The sequence below is a fragment of the Antrostomus carolinensis genome, unplaced genomic scaffold (genome assembly GCF_000700745.2).
Source record: "Antrostomus carolinensis isolate BGI_N321 unplaced genomic scaffold, ASM70074v2 scaffold45356, whole genome shotgun sequence".
Taxonomy (NCBI): domain Eukaryota; kingdom Metazoa; phylum Chordata; class Aves; order Caprimulgiformes; family Caprimulgidae; genus Antrostomus; species Antrostomus carolinensis.
The window spans coordinates 1-387 of NW_010324769.1; the positions used below are offsets into that span (position 1 = coordinate 1).

Below are 387 nucleotides of genomic sequence, written 5' to 3' on the forward strand. Positions count from 1 at the left end.
AAACGACAGAGAACGGTGGAAGATTTCAACCAGTTCTGCACCTTCGTTTTGGCCTACGCAGGCTACATCCCCTACCCTGAAGAGGTAAGCGGGCTTGTGGGGTGTTCTTTTGGTTCCTCTGGGATCCCTGCTAGGTGCAGACCCAGCTCCTCAATTCTTCTCCTGGAGACTCATTCTCCTTCCCCAGCCCCTTCCTCTTTACCCTGAATGTCCATGCTGCAGTCTCCTATGCTAGTCTTGCGCTTTCCCCTCTTGCAGAATGAGCCCTGGACCCATGGAGGCAGCATGAGTCCCCAGAACAGCACGGGGAGCACTCAGGACAGCGATAGCTGGGCCTCATCCCACTCCTCCGACTGCCACATCTTGACGGACGATGGGAGGAGCAGG

At 56.3% G+C, this 387-nt stretch overlaps 1 protein-coding gene across 1 annotated transcript in view; it reads left to right on the forward strand.

Annotated features, from left to right (window-relative positions):
- Nucleotides 1-3: 3 nt before the first annotated feature.
- Nucleotides 4-387, forward strand: part of LOC104527334 (PHD finger protein 13-like) — a gene marked incomplete at its 5' end in the record, with an annotated part of 1,566 nt that continues 1,182 nt past the window's right edge. The window contains 2 exon segments of the mRNA XM_029085712.1: nt 4-84; nt 259-387. Of these exon segments, the coding sequence (XP_028941545.1) occupies nt 4-84; nt 259-387 (210 nt within the window).